Source organism: Mirounga angustirostris, unplaced genomic scaffold (genome assembly GCF_029215605.1).
Source record: "Mirounga angustirostris isolate CCGP_5_RB_7025 unplaced genomic scaffold, mMirAng1.0.hap1 SCAF_13, whole genome shotgun sequence".
NCBI lineage: Eukaryota > Metazoa > Chordata > Mammalia > Carnivora > Phocidae > Mirounga > Mirounga angustirostris.
The window spans coordinates 36825732-36846302 of NW_026991721.1; the positions used below are offsets into that span (position 1 = coordinate 36825732).

Sequence of the window (20571 nt, forward strand, 5' to 3'; positions counted from 1 at the left end):
AACAGTAGGCTATTAGTAGTTAAGTTTGGGGGGGGGGGGGGTTAAAAGTTATAGATTTTTGACCACATAGGGGGTGGGGCAGGTGATGCCCCTAACTCCCACATTGTTCAAGGGATAGTTAGGAGGAAGAACTCACAGGATTGGCTGGCTGTGGAGGTAATGAAGAGGGAAGAGTCACGGACAAGTTTTTAGCTTCCGCAGTGGGGCAGATCTTGGTATTAACCCTTACATTAGAGAATAAATAAGGGCAGAGTCAAGAGGAACAAAAGAGTTCAGTGCTTATGGGACAAATGGGTAAAAATATCCAATAAGCAGCTGAATAAACAGGACTGAAATTTAAGAGATGATCTGGGTTCAAGATATAAATTTGGGATGATAATCATATGAATGGAAATGTAAGTTACGGGAGCTCATGAGTTCATCTAGGGAGAGTACATAATGAGTACCAGAATTTAAGGGATGTGTAGAAGGGAAGGAGGTTGATAATAAATGGCTGAGAAGCTGGGGCCACCAAAGCAAGAAGAAAACCAGGAGAGTAAGTATTAAGAGAGGTGACAGAATAGAGTGATTCAGGAAGAAACTATTCTAATAACAAGGGTAAAAAGTCTGTATAGCACCAAATTAAAAAAAAAATAATATTGGGGGTGCCTGGGTGGCTCAGTTGGTTAAGCGTCTGCCTTCGGCTCAGGTCAGGAACAAGGGATCCTGGGATCTAGCCCCACATCAGGTTCCCTGCTTATCGGGGAGCCTGCTTCTCTCTCTCCCTCTGCCCTTCCCCCCTCCACTTGTGTTCTCTCTCGCTCACTGTGCACTCTCTCTCAAATAAATAAACTAAAAAAATATTTTTCTGACAAATAAATAACAAAATTAACTTTGTCCTTCAAATAAAATTCAGGGGATTCATGAATTAAAGTAGAAATCACATTTTCTTATATCAATAAACTGAAAACAAGTACATATGTACCAAAGAAATGCACAAAAGAAATAATTCCATGATTAACTAGTCTTTAAACAGCAGAGAAGTGAGCCTCCCCTTCTGCCAAACTTTGTTTCTATCCACAGCCTTAGGAATTTATTATTCAATGACAGCAGCACTAACTTATCTTCCTAATAAAGCCCATGATAAGATCTGTTGGCATTAAAGCAATTGCTCCTTTCAAGCCTGACGTGTGAGATACCCAGAAAAACTACTTGGTGCTATGCCACTGATAAGAAGTTTCTCAAGTCCTCCCTAAGGGGGCATGTGAGGCATGTGATAGCTGCACTGGGCTAGAGTACTGGGTACGGGGCTACCATGGACCGTTGAGTTACTTCTACAGTCCTCCTCTTCCACATACACACGGTAAGTCTCTTGACTGTGTTTAAATTCCTGACTAATACAAATTCTTCAAGGTATCTGATTTGTTGCTGACTATGCTGAACCAGCAGAGCATAAGCTACAGGAAAGCATGTTTAGTTTCTTGAACCAGATCCTTAGATGAGAAACACTGAAGCAGAAACAGAATTCTAAAGTAACTTTAGATATTTGGCAACTTCTTTATATATCTTTTGTTGGACTTAGTAAGGCAATCATACAAGTGTCCCACATTTTGCCCTGTAACTCCATCCTTAAAAAGGAATATAGTTAGGGTACAGATCAGGGATCAGCAAACATTTTCTGTAAAGTAACTATTTCTGGTTTTGTGGGCCATATGGTCTTTGTTGAAACTATTTATCTTTGCTGCTAGAATTGTGAAACCAGCCACAGACAATATGTAAATAAATGAGCTTGGCTATGTTCCAAGAAAACTTTATCTACAAAAACAGGCAGCAAGCCAGATACAGATACCCCTGATATAGATGTGGGAGAAATGGATGAGGGAGGTCATTATCAGAGCCACCATATTGTACTACTTCGGGGAGTGCCATTCACACCATAGTCTATGGGAAACTGAATATCCTTCTGAGTCTTGTAGTGCACAGACATTCAAGTTACTTAACACGGCCCAGAGTTCTTTTATTTCAGATATTATTAAAAATCTTAGTGAAAAATTTAAAATATCATTAGTCCATATATCAGGGGCTGGCAAACAATGGCCCATGGTTCAGATTCAGCCCCCTGCTATTTCTGTGAACAGTTTAACTGGAACATTGCTACCCTCATTTATTTACCTATGGTCTATGGCTGCACTGTGTTCTAGAGGCAAAGCTGAGTAGTTGGAACAGAGACGGGAGGGCTTACAAAGCTGAAAATATTTGTTGTCTGGTTTTTGTAGAAAAAGTTTGCTGACCTCTGGCTCTGTATCAAGCATTATGACATACTAGTAATATTACCAAGAAATAAGGATAACTTTTTCACAAGGAAAAACTATAATTTACTAAAATAAATTTAAAAAACTTTAAAAATATTTTGGTAAGAAGAAACAAACAGAGAAATATGACTTTACTTTTTCTAGTGTTGAGGTATATTTTTCAAGGTAATTATATTTCACAAAGATACAGAAAATTATGGTTTCTTTATTTGCTAGCATTTAGAAATGAAATTATTTTTTATCTTTGTTAGTAAGACGAATGAATATTCATAAAGGACCTGTAATCAGTGTTACAGGTCAGTTTAGTTCCATATCCACCTCCTCACAGCTGGCTAAGATTTTGGGCCACCTGCCAGAATCATGACTAACCCTTTACCTTCACATTCTGACACATTTGTCATTTGATTTTTGTAGAAATCATAGAAGCATAATTGAATAATTATACCTTCTTATAGGTGAAATTAACAAAGCGCTGATTGGACAAAGCACCCTCTTAACAGACCATTTATAAATTCATGGCTTTGACATCTGTGTCCTTCTCGATTCACTGCCCAGAATTCATTTGTCACTAGAACAGCTCAAACAGCTCACATGGTGAATAAAGATGGGAAATCCTTTATCCCTTAGAAATGCCTCACAAAATTTGGGACACTAAAGGGTAAAACTGAGATGCATAAAGAAACAATTTCTAGTAAGTACTGGCATCACTGCATGTATATAAATAACCAGAGAGTAAAAAGGTTTAGAACAAAAGGAGATAATAAGTCAAAATAAACTATTCTTTTCACAATACACGTTAACAATATGGAGGAAAGATTTTAGTAAACTAACAGTCAATGACAAAATGATTGATATGTATAAAGGGAAGTATACTACTAAGCTACTAAATCAGCAAAAATTCTGAAGTTGAATAAGCTTAAAAATCAATTTCCAATTTATTTATTTAAGATTTTATTTATTTATTTGACAGAGAGAGACACAGCGAGAGAGGGAACACAAGCAGGGGAAGTGGGAGAGGGAGAAGCAGGCTTCCCACCGAGCAGGAAGCCCGATGCGGGGCTCGAGCCCAGGACCCTGGGATCATGACCTGAGCCAAAGGCAGACGTTCAACGACTTAGCCACCCAGGTGCCCCTCAATTTCCAATTTATATAATAAGGATATCTTAAAAAATTAATTCTTATTTGGAAATTGGAAACATTTTCCCACCATTAACTTATAAATAGTGACTAGGCCCAGCTTAGCTAGCTGCACTATACACTGAAAAATTATGTATTGAAAAACAGTAGAAAATGATACTACTGCAACATCACTGAACAAAACAAAAATAACAAATGTGAAAAACACAGATGTGAAGACAAGAAAGTAGACAGTGAATTATGGAAATACTAAAGGAAATCTCCAAGCACTATGAACCACAAGCAGTGGGTGATTACCCTGAGTTGAACTATGTGAAAGTCAAGTCTTAATAGCGTGATGCCTAAATTCATTTCAATACTTTTATAAGGTATAAACCTAACACTAATCTCATTTTGCTAGCTATAGCTCACTTCACTGTAAATCTATAGTTTACCAGATGTAACTCAGGAGGGGAATTAACCTTTTTGAGCAACCACTTCATTTCAAGCATCCCATTTAATGATTTTGATTCTATAAAGCTAGATTATAATCCTTTTACAGATAAGAAAACTGAAGTTGGTAGCAGTAAAGTACCTTGCCCAAATTACCAGTCTTAATCAGCTAATTAGATTAACTGTTATCTGACAAAGCAGGGATTCAACATAAGGTCTACTTGCAAAATCTATATGCTTTCCATTATGCATGATGCTACATTTTATGCTTTTCAAATGGGAGAAAGGGAAAGAGGAACCCCATTTTCCCAAGGTAAACGGGCACTTGTTGAAAGAGAAAGAGGAAGGTGAAAGGGGTTGAGAAAGATTGGAGATTAATAAAATTTCAGAGCAAAGTGAGGAAAATGGAAACATTCAGCTTTACTTACTCCAGCTGAGTTAAGGAAGGAGATCATGGTGCAAAAAGAAACACTTAAAAGGAAAGCAACCAAGTAGAAATGAGGGAGCAGTGAGTAAGCTGTACAGTCCAGCTTTCCACATAAAGTATAGCTAGGAAGGTACAGAAGCAAATGGTGACTTTATAACAGAGGCAATTTCTTATTAGCATAGATCAGGTTTCCAATGCAAATTCCAATGCAAAACTGTGGAGAGAGACAGAACTATTGGTGAAGCATATATACCTATATATCTGCCACTCTATTTAGCTGCCCCCTTCTGAACTATTTGTGAAATTCTCTATGTTACAAGGCAGGGCCTGCCAGCCTCTATGGAGGCTGAAAATGACAGAAGCTTGCTTTCCCTCTCTCCCTTGTAGGTTAGGCATGCACATATGACCTATGTCCACAAATGAATGATAAACACCTAAAATTCTGGCTACTTCTCAGAGGTAGCAATGCCTACTGTTGGTAAGATCAGCAATGTAATATGTCAGCTAGTGCCAATATTAGGTTAGTGGTATTACTTCTAAACCGGGCTTGTAACATAATTTTAAACATTATTCCTGGCTGCATAACCTTCCAGCCTGGTTTTCTAGTTCTCACAAAAACCTAATAACCTACCCTACCTACTTTTTAATAAAGTCCTACTCTGTTGAATAGCCAAGGTAGATTTCTATTTCTTCCGACAATAACCTCGAGTGATACTAAGGAAAATATATATTTCAAATAAATTCTAAAACAAACAAACAAACAAATAAATAAATTCTTAAAATAGGACTCTCCCCCTACATTTTGGTTCAAAAGGATCCGATGTGGGGCCCAAACATCCATATTTTTAACAAAAGGCCCCAGTGATTATGATGGTCTGTCAAGATCAGGAAACAGTAAGTTAGGAACTGACGGCCTTGGTAATTGTGCATTGTACTGGACGTAGTCCTCAACTTCATAATCTTGATAATTACAACTCAAAGATGTATATTCTGAAGAACCCCAGAAGAAATGTGAGTCTAGTTTTGTGAGGGAGAAAAATCTTTCATTTTGCTTGTGATGAAAGGCAGTAAAAACATTCTTTTCTACTAATATGGAAGAAGATATCTCCTATGATGACCTCCTAAATGTTCTATGCAACAATTATGATTTTACAAAACTATTACCAGTTCTGAGGAAGTTTCAAAGAAATGATTTCTATATGCTCCTATCAGACCACAATTTTAATCTGACCCATTCCTGAGAATGTCAACCCTGATTACTTGATGAAGGTGGAGACTGCTATGCTTCTACATTGAAATTTACTCTTTTTGTAATTGGTAGCTATTTTGTGGGGAGGTTCTTTGAAACTAGGTAACTATTCCATTCTTAATCAAACTTTCAGATTATTCATTCATTCATTCATTCATTCATTATTTTAAAGATTTTATTTATTTATTTTTTAAAGATTTTATTTATTTATTTGAGAGAGAGAGAATGAGAGAGAGAGAGCACATGAGAAGGGGGGAGGGTCAGAGGGAGAAGCAGACTCCCTGCCGAGCAGGGAGCCCGATGCGGGACTCGATCCAGGGACTCCAGGATCATGACCTGAGCTGAAGGCAGTCGCTCAACCAACTGAGCCACCCAGGCGCCCCAAGATTTTATTTATTTATTTGACAGAGAGAGACACAGTGAGAGAGGGAACACAAGCGGGGGAATGGGAGAGGGAGAAGCAGGCTTCCAGTGGAGCAGGGAGCCCGATGCGAGGCTCGATCCCAGGACTCTGGGATCATGGCCCGAGCCGAAGGCAGATGCTCAACGACTGAGCTACCCAGGCGCCCCTCGTTTATTTATTTATATCTCAATGGACTTGTTTCCTATTTTATTCAAAGAGTTATAGCACCTCCCACCCCACAAATTAAAGGTAGAAAGTATGGAATGGTAGAAGTAAAAAACTGTCTGTATTTGCAAACAACATGACTGGTCACATAGAAAAGCCTAAGGAATTTATAAAACAACTACTAGAACTATCAAGTAAACTTAGCAAGGTCATAAGATACAAGGTTAATAAGCAAAAATCAATTGTATTTTTGTACTAGTAGTAGACAACAGAAAAATGAAATTTAAAAATTTCCACTTGTAAAAATGACAAAAAAATTTACATACTTAAGAATAAACTTAACAGGGGCAGGCGCCTGCCTGGGTGGCTCAGTTGGCTGAGCGTCCGACTCTCGATTTCAGCACAGGTCATGATTTCAGGGTCGTGAGATTGAGCCCTGTGAAGAGCTCCGTGCTCAGTGCAGAGTCAGCTTGAGATACCAACCCCCCCCGCCCCGCTCATGCGCACACAACACACACACTCTCTCTCTCAAATAAGATTTTTTAAAAAGAATAAACTTAACAGAAAATGTGCAAAATCTCTAAATTGCAAATTACAAAATAATGCCAAGAGAAATTAAAGACTTTAAAAAATGAAAAGGTATATTGTGCTTACGGTTTGGAAGACAACACTGTTAAGATGCTAATTACTCTCAAGTTGATCTACTCATTCAAGCCAATCCTATCATAATTCTAGCAATCTTTTTAAAATCGATAGACTGACAGATTCAAAACTGGTAAGATTATAAAATTTATTTTAAAAAACCACACACACAGACACACACACAAGGACCAAACTGCCAAAGCAAATTACAGTAAATAATTAGTATGGTATTGATGAAAAAAGAGACTTACAGATCAAATGAACAGAATACAAAAACATACCCACACATATATGGTCAATTAATTTTCAACAAAGATGCCAAGCAATTTATGGGAAAGGATAATCATTTCAACAAAGAAAGAGTGCTAGAACATATTAACATCTATCCTTACTTCACACCATAGACAAAAATTAATTTGAAATGAACCATAGACCTAAATGTCAAAGCTATAACTTCAAGAAAAACACAGGAGTATTCAGTGCAACCTTGAGTAAGACAAGGATTCCTCAGATTGGACATTTTTCTGAATAGGGCAGAGACTGAGCACATTTTTAAGAGTCATCTGTATTCCTTTTCTGGGAGCTGCCATTCAATTCTTTGCCCAATTTTCTATTGGGTTTGTGGTCTTATTTGTAGGATCTATTTAAGTGTTAAGGGGATTAGCTTTTTGTTGGTGACAGGAATTGAAAATTTTTTCAGTCTGTACTTTCTTGTGTGACTTTGTATATGGCATATGCTGTCATTTAGAAATTTATTTATATAATCAAATTTATCAATCTTTCTTTCAATAAAGGCCTCTAATCTAAGTTCTTATTTAGAAAGCTGCCCTTCCCAACTTTATATGTCTCTTTTCAGTATTTTTTTTTAAAGATTTTATTTATTTATTTGACGGAGAGATAGAGAGAGAGCACAAGTAGGCAGAGAGGCAGGCAGAGGGAGAGGGAGAAGCAGACTCTCCACCGAGCAGGGAGCCCGACATGGGGCTCGATCCCAGGACCCTGGGATCATGACCTGAGCCGAAAGCAGCCACTTAACCGACTGAGCCATCCAGGCACCCCTCCTTCCAGTATTTTTATCCTTTTTTTTTGCACTTAATCTTGACTCATGTAATATTTACACTGTCTGGATTTTTTACTTTATAATTTGTGTTTTCTTTTTTAAAAAGTATTTTATTTATTTATTTGACAGAGAGAGCGAGCACGCACAAGCAGGGGAGCAGCAAAGGGAGGGGGAGAAACAGACTCCCTGCTGAGCAGGGAGCTTGACACAAGGAGACTCAGGGCTCAATCCCAGGACCCTGAGATCATGACCTGAGCTGAAGGTAGACGCTTAACCTACTGAGCCACCCAGGAGCCCCTATGTTTTCTTTTTATTTTAAGACAGAGGGCTACCTAACTGTCTCAACATAATTTACTACAGTAAATTATATGATATACCATATATTACTTGGTTTATACCAGGATTCTCAATTCTGTTCAATTTATCTGTCCATTCAAGAACATTGCTTTAATTATTGAGGCTCTGTAATGTTTTAAATTTGGTAGCACTAGCCTTCCTGTTCCCTGCTCCCCCTGCCAGTGCCCTTCTCAGTTTTCCTTGCCATTACTACCAAAAAATTTAAAAATCCTAATTAAAAACACCAAACCTGTTTGTTGGAATTACAATTTTATAAAATTTATCCTATAAAAGTATCAAATACACACAAAAACAAAAGAGCATAATTAACTCTCATGTACTTATCATCTGTCTTCAACAAATGTCAATGGTTTTGGATTACACTAAATTTTTTTTTTTTTTAAAGATTTTATTTTATTATTTATTTGAGAGAGAGAGAATGAGAGAGGGGAGGGTCAGAGGGAGAAGCAGACTCCCTGCCGAGCAGGGAGGCCGATGCGGGACTCGATCCAGGGACTCCAGGATCATGACCTGAGCCGAAGGCAGTCGCTTAACCAACTGAGCCACCCAGGCGCCCGGGATTACACTAAATTTTAAATTAATTTTGGGAAAATCAATATCCTTATGGCACTGATTCTCCTTTTCCAAGAACATCTATATTTCCATCTATTTATCTTCCTTCTTCTAGTAGTAAAGCTGCTGGCATGTAAGTTTTGCTTATTTCTAATGATGTTATTTTGTAGCTCAATAATGTACTAAATTATTTTATTATTTGTTATCATTTTTCAGTTGATTCACTTGAAGTGCCTAGGTTTGAATCAGAGAATCTACAAATAGAATTAGTTTTCTCTCCTTCTTGGTTTATCTTCTATGTTCTTTCTCTTTTCTAATAGCACTGACTAGTACCTCTGGTAAAATATTAAATAATGGTGTAATAGTGGCCATCCAAATCCTGTTTTGACTATAGAGGAAATGTTTTTAGTATTTTCCCATTAAACATGATACAGATTTTCACTTGAGATAAATATACTTTACCATTATAAGCCAGTGTGATTATTCATATTTTCTCATTTAAAAAAATTAAGAATGTAAATTGTACTTTGTCAAAAACCTTTTGAGTATCTATGAATATGGGCATGATTTTATACCTTAGCTCTAAGTCCTACTCATATGATTGATTATATAACATTTTGCTCCAATTCTCTCTTGCCTGGTATCAGTAACACCAAACTTCTACTTTCATTTTGAGGGGATTTGCTTAACTTAACTATCTTTTTTCATCCTTTTAACTTTTCCAAATAATTTTGTTTTAGATGTGCCTCTATAAGTACACAAAATTGGGGTTTTTTTGGTGATCCAAACTGAAATTCGTTTTCTCTGAATAGGTGAGTTTAACCCATTTACATTGATGGATATGAAAAACATTTTTTGATCATACTCTACCATTTTATGCTATCTTTTTTGCATTTGTAGTTTCTGTTTTCTTTTGTTTTTAAGCAGTTCACTACATGGTCTTTTTGACTTTTTCCTAAATATTAGTTCTTATATTTAGGAAGTTTTGTGTTTTTGTTTTAGTAGCTAACTTTGTAATTACATTATAGAATACCTTTAGTTCTCTATTTTCAACACTATTTATTAATTTCCTATCATGAACAATGATAAAATTAGTATATTTCTTTATTCCTCCCCTTCTCTTTTTTCCATCATTTTTTTTTTTTTAACTCAAAAGGTAGATGTATTGATGATACTAACAGCAAATACAGAGGTGGGCACAAAGTTAGTACACAGCTTTAATATATTTTTTGGGAGTTAGAAATCAAACCATGTCGTAGTCCAATTGACTTCAAGGTGGGAAATGATACTTCACTTTTTTTAAATGTCACTTTCATTAAGGTATAATTTACACACAATAATAAAACTTGCTCTTTTTGGCTTTTTCGGGGTAGTATTCTACATGATTTGATAAACACATACAGTCATGTAATCACCACCATAATCAAGATAAAGACAGAATCTCTCACCACAAGCTTCACCCACTAAATTTAATCAATAGTATTATTTTAATATTAACTCTGTAGTGCTAAATGTGCTTACAATTCTATTACTTGATTTGTCACCTTTAAATGAGAGTCCATGAATTCCTGCTATTAAAGATAATGCAACTCAAGTATATACACTTCTTCCTACCTTCCTCCTGCATTCTCTTTCCAATTTTTGTAAAATACAGTATTTGACATTGTTAGGGTATTAAATACATACATTCTATGTAGTCATCCTAAAACATACATTTGTTTTTGTCTTAATTCTAGTTGTAAAAATATGCATAGGTCACAGCATATCTTTCTTTCCCCCCAATTTTTAATTTAAATTCCAGCTAGCTAACATACAATGCAATATTAGTTTCAGGTGTAGAATTTAGTGACTTATCACTTACATACAACACCCTGTGCTCATCACAAGTGCCCCTCCTTATACCCATTGGGTATTTAACCCATTCCCCCGCCCACAGCAAATCATTTCCTTAGTTTTCCTCTTTATCTATAGCCTAGCTGAATGTAAAACACTACAGTTCCTGACACAACTAGTGCTTTATAAATCTTAGCTAAAAATAGAAGCAATCTTTAGTAAATACATTTTCATTAACTTTATAAAATTATATTTTTAGTAGTAATAGCAGTAAATGAATACCTCTAAAATACTTCAGAATTTGCTTGGTGATAACAGGGAGAAGAAATACTTTGGCTGACTGTGTTTTATAAAGGACTTCCTCCATACCACTGTATATATAGTGAGACATAAATTGAACCTAAATTCATGGGAAAATATCAGTTGTGGTCCCTTCATGTTTATAAGAATCTTTAATATTTTCCCTCTCTCATAATTCAATCATTCTTCTAAAATCATTGCACTAATTGCTTAGTAAATCTTTCTTTTAGAAAAACATAAAGAAAAATTTGCTTTGTAACAGAAGAATGAGCACCTAGATGATTGGAGATATTCATCAGGCATACTCAAATACAAAATAAGCTAAATAGTCTACTTCATGTTACTCATTTCTGACTTTGCCTTCTTTTCTCTTAATTCTGTTAACAAGCAACATTCAATGGCACAGCCTAGGCAGTTAAATGCTGACCTCTCTTCAATATGCCTCCAGATTACCTCAGTGCTAATATTAGGTACATAAAAATTAAAAGAACTAGACTTAGGAGCCTCCACTACATCCCTGATGATGGGAAATACTCTGCTACTGTTTAATCAACTATAACTTCATTATTTTCATGCTGTAAGTTCTTAATGAATTTCATCAGGAGTTCAATTTAAATGTATTAAGTTGCTGTCAGTCCTTCAGTAAGATCGATGAATACCATTCAGGGAGGTATGGAAACAGTTTCCTGAATCTTCCCTAGAACTTCAAGGCAAGAATCAGATTCAATAAAGTGCACTTTAGTAGGGAACAAGAAGGGATGTTGAAAAGAACACGAATATTGGAACTGGCAGATCTAGTCTTTAAAAAAAATAGTCAAGGCTTGACCACTTATTATGTGTCCTCTAGGACACCTTTGTTTCTAAAATTCAAAGGGCTGTTGTGAGGATTAGACATGTAATAATATAAATAAAAGTATAGTTTCTGGCAGCTAGTAGACAATCAACAAATGGTAGGTAATAATTAGTTTCAGTCATTAAGTATAACAGTCATTTTAAAAAAGCCACTGCAACTATAGAAAGATATAGCCAATTTTTGCAGGGTAAAGTATATCTAAAAATTCTAGCCAGGTTCATGTCAGAGATCAGTAATACATCTTGAAATGCTTGCAGAAAATATAGTGATAAAATAAATGAAAGTATTTTGAAACAGATAGGCAAACCATTTAAAAGCTATTATTAAAGAATTCTATTGTACTGGAGAATTTTCTGTGCTTTATGTTTTGGCCTCACTGATTTTTACTGTACCATAATTGCCAAAGTGATTTCACAGAATATGGATGGGCAGGAGGCATAACTACGATCAAGTGCTTTATGTTACTAGTTCAAAATGTCCAATTTTCATCTATTTTTTTAAAATAATAATTTTCCAGATTTTAGATTTTATTTATCTATTTGAGACAGAGAGAGAGAGAGCATGAGAGGAGGGAAGGGGAGGGAAGGGAAGGAAAGGGGCAGAGCGAGAGGGAGAAGCAAACTCCCCACTGAGCAGAGCTTGATTCCAGGACCCTGAGACCATGACCTGAACTGAAGGCAGACGCTTAACCAACTGAGCCACCCAGGCGCCCCTTTACATAACAATTTTATCAACTGTACTCTGACCACAGAAACCATTTGTTGATCTTGAAGCTTTGAGAAAGTGAAGGTTCAGGGAGAGGTAAATGAAGGGAGACAGATGCTATCCAATTCAGTTTTAATGATTTGATTAAATAAACTTACATGATGCTCTATCTATGTTCCAGGAGCAGTAGAGCTTGTTCAAGAGTAAAAGATGGACAAAACATAATCCCTGCCTTGAAAAGGACTGTTTGTATATAACTGTTCATAGCAGAAGGCTTATAAAAACACATTCTCAAAACATACTCTCATTTAGAGTATACAGAATTAATATGAGAAAGCTTTCCAAATTTATTGCGATCTAATAAAAATACTGATAAAAAATCCAGTATGTCTAGTATAAAAATACTGATCGGGTATGCTGCACTTCATAAACTTAGTAGAAACCAATCACTTTTTAAATGTTCTCATTAAATCACAGAGATGACAGGTTTATATATTTAGTGAAGTCATGGAAAATTGTCCAGTAAAGTAGGTAATATCCAACCTAGTATGAAATACTCTATTGGAAAAAAAAAAAAAAAGACTAAATGTCATAAGCATTAAAAATCAAAAGGAGTTTGTTAGATTTTGATTTCAACAGCAAAGAGCTTCCAAAGCTAGTCCTACCACTAGTATTTTTATAAAAAGCATTCTTGAGATACCATTAACTTGAAGTCCTGCATATCTTCTATAATGTTCTACTATCAACAGTAAACAACTATCTTCAAGCTTCATCTAATGGAAACATCTTTCATTTCTATTGGGAGTTTTCTCTGTCACATAGTTTATTTGAAATCCAAAGGTTCACTTGGTTCTGCCAGACTAAAATTACATTATTAAAACTAGAATTTTTACTCACCCGATCCTCCTTTTGCCAAGTATTTGTTCTTCGCATAAAGGACAGAATCTAACATAGACTCAAAAAGAAGAAAATAGCCCTGCATAAAAAACATAAAAAAAAAAAAAAAAAGATTTAGAAATGTGGAATCAATATCTTCATAAGTATATCAATTTAAATATCTGGGCTACTCTTTTTACAAAAAATATGTTTTTGTCTCTGCCGCATAATTTTCTGCAAAGTTTGAAGTTACTTTTTGCATTAAATTCTCCAAGTACATCTAAAAAATCAGGCCAGGGTATAAAGTGGACCCAGAAAGTTTATTACGGTCGAATGTACTGAACTTTCTTAATCTGTGCTTCCACTTTCTAGACCATTGTTTCTTCCTCATTAAAAGGAAAATCTGAGATAGGAATTGTTAATGTACCCTCTAACTCCCTGGAATATTGCAATATTAATCCAGACAGTGGTTCTCAGCCACATTTTTGTCCCCTGGAGGACATCTGGCAATGTCTAGTGCCATTTTTGATGGTCACAACTCAGAGGGAAGGAAGGGTGCTACTGGTATCTAGTAATGTAAAGCCAAGAAATGCTGATAAACATGCTACAATGCACAGGAAGCCCCACAACAAAGAACGGTCCAGTCCCCAAAGTTGATAGGGCTAAGGTTAAGAAAGCCTGGTCTGGAATAGCGTTTCCCAAAGAGCTTCCTGCCCAGTGACTTTCTCTTTTGTTTAAAAAAAAAAAAAAAGGAAGGAAGGAAACCTTTAAAAAAACACCAGATGCTTTATCCTCATCTTGAGATTCGTAATGCACATTAGCACACTGATAGTTCTGGGTAGTGTTATGGTAAAGAGGTCTACTGAATATATCTTAACCATATCTTAACGTAACATGGTTACGTTTGTAGGTTTGCCTACAAACCTTTTTCTTTTCCTATTTTACACCTATCAATATCTTGCACAACTAGTGTTCTACGTTCATGAAATACAGCCCTGGAGTACTCCAGATTTTAGAGACCAGTAATGAATCCTCTACCAAGAAAGGATAATCGTAGCACAGGTGAAAAGAAAATTTACCACTACTGGTATAATGAGTAAGGGATCAATGACAGCTTGAGTCAGTCTTTCTCCTTTTAGAGCCTACCCCCCAACTACCCAGAGCAGTAGGAAGAGTCAAGTGCTTAGCACATAAAACACTTTACTGCTTAGAATAAACCAACATGAATTCTGCCCTAATGACGCATTCTAAGTTCTCACTTACTCATTTGTTTTGTGCACAAATAACTGTTTGACAGGATAAATGCAATACTCTTTAACCACATGAACAAAGACTTTTTAAAGGGGTCTCTAGAAGAGGAAAAACCTGCAACTTGGGATGGATAATCGTCACAAGAGATTATTATTATTATTTTTAAAGATTTTATTTATTTGAGAGAGAGAGAATGAGAGAGAGAGAGCATGAGAGGGGGGAGGGCCTGAGGGAGAAGCAGACTCCCTGCTGAGCAAGGAGCCCGATGCGGGACTCTATCCTGGGACTCCAGGATCATGACCTGAGCCTAAGGCAGTCGTTTAACCAACTGAGCCACCCAGGTGCCCCAAATCTTCACAAGAGATTAACAGCACATTTAAATTTATAGAAAATGTAGCTCACAAGCCTGAATCACTTAAAAAAAACCTAATTAAACTGCCACTAGCAACTCTACATTGATGTTTACCCAATCCCAGCAACATACCAATTCATTGAAAAGAAAATACTTGCCTACAAAAGAAAGACTTAGCAACAAAGCCTTTTATTAATTTGTTTGCATTAGGAAAATTAAGGATTTGGTGGAAACTGTTCTTCTGGTTAGAGTATCTCTGTAATATGTCTAACTCTTACAAGTTTGTTCACTGTTAATATCATCTGCATATTCAAAGAACAAGGAACTTTTGGAAGTCAACTAAGAAATCTTTATCAATCTGACATAATTCATGCAGATCTATGCACACAATTGCTTATAAATAAGCATTCATCTGTTAATTAAAGTGAATTTTAATTGATTCCAAGGAATTATTAAAAGAGAAGTCTTCTATTTACCTTCTATTACTTCTTTTTCAGACAAGCCAAGACTATGTATATGTATGCACAGACAAAGGAAAAAGATCAGCTGGTAAAACATGTTAATAGCTTGGGGAAAAAACAGTCCTTATTTGCAAGATTACTGCATGTTAAAACATTAATTAAAATAAATTAATTCACATTTTGATACAAACTTAAGTATTCATTATAGTCTAGTCTTTTTTGGAAGGGGGCAAAAAAAATTAGTTTGTCATTGATTTGGCACTGTGTCAAACTGTTTTTACTATTAACTTTCAAAGTAGTTGGCAAAAAGCTAAGTATTTTGTTTCCTATGTCCAAACTATCTTACTTCCATGTACCACAAATAAACCAAAGTCTTTTCCATCAGTAACTGAAAGTAGCGCCTTCTAACAACATGCTTATTTACTGCATTTATGATAAAGTTATTATTAGCTATCTACCAGAGATTAAATTGTGGCGTATTTTAAACTGGTGCTAAAGTCAATACCAATAATATAGTGGTGAAAAGGGTGCACTCCTGGATTTAAATCCCAGCGGAGTCCCTTTCTCTCTCTTTTTTAAAAGATTTTATTTTATTCGACAGAGAGAGAGAGAGAGAGAGAAAGACCATAAGCATGAGTGGGAAGGGGGAGGAGGAGGGCGGGGCAGAAGGAGAGGGAGCAGCAGACTCCCTGCTGAGCAGGGAGCGCTCCCTGCTTTGGGGTGGGAGGCTCGATCCCAAGACCCTGGGATCACGACCTGAGCCGTAGGCAGACACTTAACTTACTGAGCCACCCAGGCACCCCAAGGAGTCCCTTTCTCTATATGACCTTGGACAAATTAACATCATTGTGCCTCAGTTTCTTCATCTGTAAAGTGACAATTATGGTATTCTACTTTATAAGGCTGTTCTGAAGATTAAATATGTTAATACACAGAAAAGGTTAGAAAAATAAATCTTATTAATTTAGCTTAAAAAATTAAGAGCTATTTAAAAATACATTTAAAAATAGGCTTGTAAAGACTAATCAAAATTTTAAAATTATATTTAATAAATTAGAGAGTAAAGTTTTACGAGCCTGTCCAGAATCATCTCGTTTATTTAGTCAATGGTCCTATATTACAATCCATGACTCAGAACTGGAATTCCTGTTTTTTCTTTTTCCAGGGGTCTAAGAGAATACATTTTCTTGTGTCACTTTTTTCAGACCAACCAAGACTATGTATATGTGTGCACATACAAAAAAATATAAAACACTCAAAATTTCTTTACATTAAGAAATAGAATTTTAAAACCCAATAAAAGTAATTTGGTCACATTGGCCAAATTGGTGCCAATTCCAACTTTAAGATTCTTCTCACAAAGATAATCACAGGGATTTTTTTTTCCCCCAAGACAAAAAAAAAAAAATCCGTTTTATTTAATACTTCAAATTTTGGTATTTGCACTTAAGACGCTCCCATATGTCTGCTTCTATTTAAAATAGTAAACATCAATAAGCATTTTTCCACATACCCTATGATGATTACATTAGCTAAGCTTACAATTCTGATCAAACTGTATTAGAGATAGTTTCTAAGGTTTTAACTATTCAAACGACCTAATTTTCATATTATAGACATCAACACTAGAGAAGTTAAATGACTTAAGTCATATGACTGGATGAATAATACTGGACAATTTTTTGCTCCCCTTACAAAACAATGGTTTTAGGATTCATTTCCTACTGTTGCTAAACTCAACAGTAAAATCAAGTGCAAACAAACAAAAGAAAGAAGATAATCATCCTTGGCAGCAAAAATACCCTTTCATAAATGGCATGTTTTTCCTTCCCATTTTTTCAATCAGTCATCATTATTGATCAGAGAATTTCTGAAAGCAAATAATCAAATGCTTTTGTTGATACAGGTAAAGGATTTAGCACAGTTCTTGGCATAGGGTTAACACATAAAACCTATGAAAGACTGTATCATGTGATTCTTTAACTTGATAGAAGTCACTATGTGGGGTCAGCTACCATGTGGTAGAATTAGGCTAACATGGATAGAAGCAGAAGGCTAACGTAACTCTTTCTTCTTTCATCTTTCCCCATTTTTATCCCCCTTTTCTCTCTTCATTGGTGTACAATTAACAATGGTATTCTGTATCTATAATTTTTGACTTCAGTATCAAAGTATTGCTTATGTAAGTATATGATGAGGCTTCTATTCTGTCAAAGTAGTTTGTAAACCTTAACTTAAAGACTAGCTGATCTAGTAAATCAACAGAAAAGCATTCCTTCAAACCAAGAATAGATTCACATTTCTTCATATTTAGTCTTCAGTGAAGACTGACAATTTTATTGGTCATTCATTTCACTCAGCAGTCAGATTTCTGCTCAACTATTACCTCCTCAAAAAGGATTTTCCTGATGTCTCCACATAAAATATCATCTTTTTCCTCTATCAACCTCCATCTCTTTACCCTACTTTGTATTTCATTGTGACCCTCATGAATTAAAATGTGGTTTATTTTTGTGTTTAACTCTTGACTAAAATGTAAGCTCCAAGAGGAACAAGGATTTTATCTATATTGTTTGAAGCTATATTCCTGAGGGCTACAAATGTGGCTGGTAGACAGCGGGAATTCAGTACGAAATTTTTAAATGAATAAAAGAATAAGAGTTATTAATATCATACATCATTATATTTGTTAAAAATGAAACAGTACCTGCTTTTTCTTACTTTTCTGGTACTTAATAAAACTGGTTATTTTAAGAACATTTTTTTTTTTTTAAAGTAGGCTCCATGCCTAGCGTGGAGCCCAATGTGGCGCCTGAACTCACAACCCTGAGAACAAGACCTGGGCTGAGATCAAGAGTTGGATGCTTAAACTGACAGCCACCCAGGCACCCCTAAAACTGGTTATTTTTAAATGCTGTTTTGCTTTCTAAAATTAAAATTCTCAAATAGTAGTGATAATTGCTGACTTTTATTGTATTAAGTATCTTTATAAGAATTATTTAATTCTTCCCAAAGCACATCTTACTGTTATTTCCATTTAACTGATAAGGAAATTAAGGCTTACAAATGTTAAATAGCTTAAAACCATACGACTTAAAAAACAGCTCATAGTCACAGAAATAGTTGAATGACCCAGAATTTGAACCTTGGTCTAACTACAGAGTCACGTTCTGAATAACTATCCTATGTTGCTTCTTAAATTGATTTACCTAATTTAAAATAAGATTTAGTATTTGTATTATATACTACCTTTGTAATTAAGGACTCAAGTGTTCTGAAATGAAAAATTTCCCATAAAGCATATTAAACAAGATTAGAATTTATAATAGGTATATGATTCATAATATTTCAGAGTGATAGCTTAGTTGGCAACTGGCTCTTAGCCACCATCCATTATGAAAATTATCAGCTTAGAAAATCCATGCAAATATTAGAATATATGTAGAACCAGTATATGATATCTATGAGATAAATTAATATATCTAGCTTTAAATATTAGCAGATGAAAAGATTCATATATGTATTGCTAACTATTGTCCTTTTTCTCAACTTTCCACTTTGTTAAACTTCATTTTACTATAGGCTCCCAACGGGATAGAATAGCCTTTAATTTCCTGGGAACTGTCCTTGGTTCTGAACCAAGGCATTTATTACTGATATCAAAAGGAGCAGCTCCAAATGTCCGGCTCATCTGCAGTGTAATTCAGAATGTAATTTCACAGGCTGCTGCCTCACCTGTAGGGGTGCCATCTGGAAGAGAATTATACCCAATATTTTCTCCCATGATGCTCATGGGGCACGCTTCTTTCCAAAGTGATTTACTTTTTAAAATTAAAATTTGCATTTACACTTCAAAAATTAATTACTACAAAAGGTACACATTGGATTAAATCTGGGACTACGATATTAACATTATTCATTGAAATGGGGACCTTATTTTTAAAATGTCTGTTCATATCTTCTGAGAATAAATTAATGATAAAAGAAACTTGTGATACCTTCACTATAAGGTTTTCTTTTTTTTAGTGCAAATAACGGAGTTACTGATACACTCTTAGGCATAATTAATTATTATAAAAAGAGAGGCAGGGGAGAGTTACAGATAAAATGAAGAGTTAATCTGTAGAAAGTCTAGTGACAAATACTCAATAATTTAATTTATCTAAAGATAAAAATAAAAGATTACTTCTAACAGAGAAACAAGGCTACAAAATCTTTTTTTTTTTAATTTTTTTTTTTTAAGATTTTATTTATTTATTTGAGAGAGAGAATGAGAAAGAGAGAGCACGAGAGGGGGGAGGGTCAGAGGGAGAAGCAGACTCTCCGCCAAGCAGGGAGCCCGATGCGGGACTCGATCCCGGGACTCCAGGATCATGACCTGAGCCGAAGGCAGTCGCTTAACCGACTGAGCCACCCAGGCGCCCAAGGCTACAAAATCTAAACCCAATTTTTAGTATATTTCTGAAGCATGATAAATATTTTATGACACTTTTTTCCAATAGTACTCTCAGTTCTATAAAATTTGCTGTAGACAGAACTGTTACCCAATGTGATTGGGACTACTAGTTGGTTGTTAACTGAAAACAATACATTTTAAGGAAAAAATACAAATAAATATAGATATGTTTACTAATACTCTTTGAGGGGGAATCTATTAATTAGGATCTTCACAATCTTCCTTGCATAAACCACACTCATAATGGATTATAATTTCCAGTTTGGATTATTTTAAAATAGAAAAAAGAATCTAAGGGTATGGAGAATCTCTGAGTTCTGTAATTCCCACCTTCCCACTTCTATTCTGTCACAATCATTTTACTCATTACTTTACTCAACAGGAATATTTTTTACAATCCTGTTCAATAGTTTATGTTAATATTAACTGATATTATGTAAAGAAGCAGGGAAACAAGCACAATAAGCTCTTGGTAAACTTATAACGCAATTAAGAGGAGCAAAACAGGAGCAGCATACTGAAGGCAATTTACCAGCTTTAAGTGTTCAGTTAGCCATGGAATCTAGCACGTTATACAGAGAGAATGCAGAACATCATTAATTTATTGAATTAAATGCAGACTGGTTAAGGACATGTCTATTGTATATCCGTGTGACAAAGTATATTCTTAATGATGACACCTTTTAAGGAAAACCTTCTTTGATGTCCCATACTAGGTCAGGTGGCCTTTATAATATGATCTCATTTAGAAATTGAGTTATTATCAATG

The 20571-nt window shown here is 35.3% G+C and overlaps 1 protein-coding gene across 3 annotated transcripts in view; it reads right to left on the reverse strand.

The window, feature by feature from the left end:
• The window catches only part of PRMT3 (protein arginine methyltransferase 3), a 139148-nt gene that overhangs the window by 58789 nt on the left and 59788 nt on the right, over positions 1-20571 (reverse strand). For all 3 annotated transcript variants that reach the window (XR_010406921.1, XM_045894009.3, XM_064576731.1), the window contains exon 11: positions 13304-13382. Coding sequence is in view for 2 of the 3 variants with exons in the window: in XM_045894009.3 (XP_045749965.1) it covers positions 13304-13382 (79 nt within the window). In the remaining variant the exon portion in view is untranslated. The remainder of the gene's footprint in view (positions 1-13303; positions 13383-20571) is intronic.